At 42.7% G+C, this 6,000-nt stretch overlaps 1 protein-coding gene across 6 annotated transcripts in view; it reads right to left on the bottom strand.

Annotated features, from left to right (window-relative positions):
* Window positions 1-2,032: 2,032 nt before the first annotated feature.
* The window catches only part of znf532 (zinc finger protein 532), a 212,832-nt gene continuing 208,864 nt past the window's right edge, over window positions 2,033-6,000 (bottom strand). For all 6 annotated transcript variants that reach the window (XM_038790596.1, XM_038790597.1, XM_038790599.1 and 3 more), the window contains one exon: window positions 2,033-2,728. In XM_038790596.1, the coding sequence (XP_038646524.1) occupies window positions 2,228-2,728 (501 nt within the window). In that variant the 3' untranslated portion in view covers window positions 2,033-2,227. The remainder of the gene's footprint in view (window positions 2,729-6,000) is intronic.

The raw sequence follows: 6,000 nt of genomic DNA, 5'->3' as shown, positions 1-6,000 counted from the left end.
AGGCCCAAAACCAAACTAAATAAACATGTTGAGGGGGGGGGGGGGGGGGGGGGGGGGGGGCGGGCGCAGTTACTACTACGAAGATGCTTACCTGTAAATATGTATGTTAATTTTTGCGTGTTTGTTTGTTTTTTTTGTTCTTTTTCTCTCCTAACAATTTGTAATTTGTTCAATATAAAATATGAAAACTGAATAAAAACATTTATAAAAAAAAAAAAACTGTGGAACTTGATTCTTAGAGTAGAAATTTTCTAAACAAAATAACGGCCAAATATTAAGATTTACTCTACGGTGGAGAGAAGCTATTGGGAACATTTCCACCATTTGTGAAAACTCGGTCTTGCAAGATTCAAGTGTACTCTGAAAAGCATCAGTCCTAACTGCAGTATTACCGGTCAACCCATTTCCTCTCTGTTTTTCTCAGCCTTTGGTAACGTAATTTTTAGAATCTTGCATTATTGCTCAACAACACTGGCTATTTAAACAAATACACTTTGCTGTATTTCTGAACTTTCGCCACTGGGTGCCACCATAATACTGGAAGAGCCCCCAGAGGAAGCATGTAGTTCCTACAACAGCCGAAAATCAAAGAGCCCCCCCAAGATCATTTTTCATATCTGTGGGACACTTGAGTGCATCACATGGAGACTTGCATAGCACATATAAGATATTTAATTAGCATTCCCATTAATGTCTATCTCAAGCTAGTGGACTGGCTGGATGGATGGTCTGCAATGTTGTTTTAGAGTCTGCCCCATGCCTAAACGAACAAACAGATCCTGAGTACTTTGGTTTAGTGAGAATTGTTCTGACAATGAGTCAGTAAATTTACGAGTAACCATTTTAAAATCTCCAGCTGCCCATGGATTATTGTTTGGGCACACTCGCCTAGTGCAATGCCCCCATTATATCTGATTTCCAAGATGTAATTTTCTTCTGGTTGGTGACTGAGCTGAACGCAGTTCGTATGAGACTAGTTCAGTCTATGGCGCCTGTGCATACCAGTCATTGACTTGGTACGGTGCCAGAAGGAAACACTGAAGGGCACTCGGGATGAGTACATGGCACGCCATAACATTCAAGGCTATGGGCCAAATGCTGGCAAGTGGGATTAGGTGGGCAGGTCGTGGCCTTTCATGCATCATGAGTCAGTGCAGACTCGATGGGCTGAAGGGCCTCTTCTGCACTGTAGTATTCTGTGATTCTGTGAAAACAAGCAGAATGCGGACCAATTATCAGGAAGCATAATGGTACTCTGCAAAATCTGTATGGCTGTAGTTCAATTCCTATAACTTTTAAAAACCAAAATCTGAAATGGCAACCAGTTTCTGTTCATCAATCCAGTTTACAGTTATCCTATTTCTGCATCAGAAAAAAAAGTCACCTCTCAGACACCTACTCATTTGCACACACGCAAATATGCACATGAGCACACACACACACACATGCAAATACTCTCACACGCATGCTAACACGCAAGCTAATTTCCCTCAGAAGATCTTCATTGTTAACTGCAAGGAAACCAACACTGTCAACCTCCTAAAAATAAATATTAAGTTGCCCACAAACATTCATGGTTTTCAGACTTGAACACAAATAAACACATATCTTCTGGGGAGTGTGGGGTGTGGGTGTGGGGGTTGGGGCTATTTTCCTGAAACCTTTTTCTCCTTCAATGCACAACATATTTGAACAACTAATCAAGTTACCAAAGTACAATGATGATGCAATATACATCCCTGTTTAATTTGGTCCATCTGAAGCGAACTCCTACTTCAAAAAAGACGGTGTTCAGATAAAGCAGCTTAAGGTGAGTAAACGACATTTTAAAAAATCTGGTTAATTGAAATTCAATTCCCCTGTTTTTCTATAAATAAACTCAAAGAATACCATTCTCAATGCTGAAGATCAATTCACTACAAGGTGACCAAAGGTGAGCAAGGTTTGTGATGACAAGAGAACTCTGTTATGCAGCATTAAAAAACAAAGTAAATATGTATTTCAACTGTACAAAAAAAAGTATGCTTCTTCAAAGTGTTGAGTTTTTCTTTTAATTAGAAGTGATGCTGGCCATGACAACAGCTCCAGTCTGTACAGGTAAGGTGTTTGAGAGGTTAACATGACGTTCCAGTAAAAGGGGAGAGTTTGTCCCAACCAAAGTGGTCCCTTCTGCCTGAAGTCGTTTGTACTATTTGTTAACCGAATGTCCTTTTTAGAGAGTTATTCCTCATTTCTCTGATGCGCACAACCGCTTGGATTTTATGAAGGCCATGCCATGTGTCCGCATGTGTGTGTTCAAGGCAGCCTCACTTTCAAATGTTTTGGAGCAAACTTTGCACTTTTTGTCTGTTAGCATCATTTCAGCCTGATTGTCCTCCAGGCTCATTTTGCTGTCTGTTGGGTTCTCCTCCCTGGCCCCGTTTTGTCTGGCAACCTGCTGGGCATTTTTCATCTTGTGGACAATGAACAAATGTCTGGTGAGAGACTGAAGAGAGGTATAACAGAGGCCACACTCCCTGCACTGGAAGGTTGAGCCATCAGTCTTGTGCTGGGGTAGGTGCTCTTGGAACTGAGTTACATTCTCTGTGGTGTAGCCGCACACGGCACACTTGTTGAGTTTGATCACATTGATTTTCAGCTTCTTCAAAGGCTGCGTAATGGCTCCTCTTGGAGGAGGGCGAAACTCCAGCACTGCATCCTCCAACTTCCTTTTCGGTGGCAATGGCATCTGCAGGAAACAACAAAGCTTCAGGTAAAATGGGTCCCGGCAATCATTCCAGGAGGCATTACATTTCTCACCACTTAAGAAACTGAATCTCCTCAGAACCCACAAAGGGTTTTAAATTGCACTTTTTGTCTTACACATTCGTGATTGGTATAATACAAAATCAAACCAAAATTTGGCAATGATAATAAGAACATACCTCAAGTACCTGAAATGCCAAATAGTGATAAACACACTATTTCATAGTGGTTCATAAACACGGACTGAACCCAATCTTGAGAACACTCTGTGCTCTCACTCACAATTAGTGAACCGAGAATATTTGCACCGGTGTAGACTCTGGTGCATCTTTCTTTCTCCCCACAGTTTTCTATTAAAAGGGGTAGGTAAATTTGTACTCAAATACTGGAAAATTGAACATTTGTTTAGTTCATTCACCAACTATTCTTTGGTCAATTAATTGCAAGACATGCTAATCTACATTCCTTTCTTTGGTGACAATACCTCTCTAAGTGCAGCTCAGGGGGATTTCTACTAAAGAGCTGCTGCAGGTTTCAGCACCTGTGGAAGCAGAGCAGAGATTATCTCATGGGACAGAAGGGTAAACAACTTGTGCCTAAAGGTTCTTAATTAATCACAGACTGGGCGGCACGGTGGCACAGTGATTAGCATTGCTGCCTGCGGCGCTGAGGACCCGGGTTCAAATCCCGGCCCTGGGTCACTGTCTGTAAGGAGTTTGCACATTCTCCCCGTGTCTGCGTGGGTTTCACCCCCACAACCCAAAGATGTGCAGGTTAGGTGGATTGGCCATGTTAAATTGCCCCTTAATTGGAAAAAATGAATTGGATATTCTAAATTAAAAAAAAATTAATCACAGACTAAATATGCAAAATCAATCACACTGTAATCAAATTCTATTCTTGGGGAGGGGGAGTGAAGTGCAAACTTTTGCCCTTCGCCAAGACACTACTGCAAGGATGGGAAACATCCATTCTCATTCCCAATAGAAAGTCCCAGAACTGTCAGGATTGGTGGCAGCCAAAATGATGGCAGTTTCATGGCCCTTTAATACTGCAATGAAACCAGAAAATGGTTTGATCTGTCGCAGAATGAGGTCCGCTCTACTTTAGTTGCCTTCACATTTTTTCTACATGTTGGAAAAGCAAGTGTTGTAATACTCTTAAATTGTCCCGTAAACATGGGCTCATTCTTGTGCACCCATGTCCTAATGTCTGAAATATAGGGCCAGAATTTTACCAATCAGGGTGGCACGATGGCACAGTGGTTAGCACTGCTGCCACACAGTGCCAGGGGCCTGGGTCCAATTCCGGCCTTGGCTGACTGTGTGGAGTTTGCATTTTCGCTTGGGGACTTTGTTCTCTTTTGGAGAATCAAGAAGGGAAGTAGGATAAACCCGGTAATTATACGCCAGTGAGTCTAACATCAGTGTTAGGTAAATTATATGAAAAAGTTCTAAGGGACAGAATTAATCTCCACTTGGAAAAGCAAGGATTAAAGGGGCTGGTTTAGCACAGTGGGCTAAACAGCTGACTTATAAAGCAGAACGAGGTCAACAGCGCGGGTTCAATTCCCGTACCAGCCTCCCCGAACAGGCACCGGAATGTGGTGACTAGGGGCTTTTCACAGTAACTTCATTTGATGCCTACTTATGACAATCAGCGATTTTCATTTCATTCCAATCAAGCATGGCTTTTTCAGGGGGAGATCATGTCTAAAACATTTGATTACATTTTTGAGGATGAGGGCAGTATATGTAGTCTACATGGACATCAGTAAGGCTTTTGACAAGGTCCTGCATGGGAGACTGAACAAATAGGTGAGAGACCAAAGGATCCAGGGCAATTTGGCAAATTGGATCCAAAATTGGCTTCGTGGAAGGAGGCGGAGGATTATGGTCGAAGATTGTTTTACTGACTGGAACCCTGTATCCAGTGTTGTACCGCAGGGATCAGAGCTGGTTCCTTGCTTTTTGTAGTGTACATTAATGATCTAGATGTGCAAGTAGGAGGAATGATCAGTAAGTTTGCAGATGACATGTAAATTTGTGGTGTGGTAAGTAGCAAGGAGGAAAGCCTTCAGATTAAAGGACGACATAGACGGCTGGTCAGATGAGCAGAACAGTGGCACATGGAATTTAACCTTGAAAGGTGTGAGGTGATGCATTTTGGGGAACTAACAATGTGCAAGGGGAAACATAATGAATGGTAGGACGCTAGGAAGTACATTGGATCACAGGGACCTTGGGGTGTATGCCCATAGATCCCTGAAGGCAGCAGGACAGGAAGATAAGGTGGTTAAGAAGGCCAATGAGATACTTGCCTTTATTAGCTGATGCAATGGATATAACAGCAAGGAAATTATGATGGAGCTGTATAAAACACTCCTTAGGCCACAGCTAACGTACTGTGTACAGTTCTGGTCACCACACTACAGGAAGGAATTGATTACACTAGAGAGGGCGCAGAGTAGATTCATCAGGATGTTGCCTGGGCGGGAACGTTTCAGCTATGAAGAGGTTGGTTAGGCTGGGGTTGTTTTCCTTGGAGCTGATCAGGTTGAGGGGGCATCTGATTGAGGTGTATAAAATTATGATGGACATAAGATGTCAGATAGGAAGGAACATTTACCCTTGGTAGAGGGGTCAATAACCAGGGGGTAGAGATTTAGAGGGGATTTGAGGAAAAGCTTTTTCATCCAGATGGTGATGGGACACCACCTGAAAGGGTGGTAGAGGCAGGAACCCTCTCAACATTTAAGAAGCATTTAGATGAATATACCAGGCTACTGACCAAGTGTTGGAAAAAGGGATTAGAATGGATAGGTGCTTAATGGAGGCACAGACACAATGGGCTGAAGGGCCTCTTTTCATTCTGTAAGATTCTGTGAGTCTATGACCCTGTTATCAAGTGGATCAATGCAAAAACATACAAACAATCAATGACTTTGTGGGGTTCCATCAGCAACTCAGATTATTTTGGAAACCATTAAAAAACCTATTGTTAATAATCAATACTATTTATTATTGTCACAAGTAGGCTTACATTAACACTGCAATGAAGTCAGTGTGAAAATCTCCTAGTCGCCACATTCCGGCGCCTGTTCGGATACACTGAAGGAGAATTCAGAACATCCAATTCACCAAACAGCACGTCTTTCGGGACTTGTGGGAGGAAACCTTAGCACCCGGAGGAAACCCATGCAGACACGGGGAGAACGTGCAGACTCCGCACAGACAGTGACCCAAGCTGGGAATC

This window comes from Scyliorhinus canicula, chromosome 3, assembly GCF_902713615.1.
Source record: "Scyliorhinus canicula chromosome 3, sScyCan1.1, whole genome shotgun sequence".
Taxonomy (NCBI): Eukaryota; Metazoa; Chordata; class Chondrichthyes; order Carcharhiniformes; family Scyliorhinidae; genus Scyliorhinus; species Scyliorhinus canicula.
The sequence above is the reverse complement of the archived record's forward strand: the minus strand, read 5'-3'. Positions and strand labels throughout refer to the sequence as shown.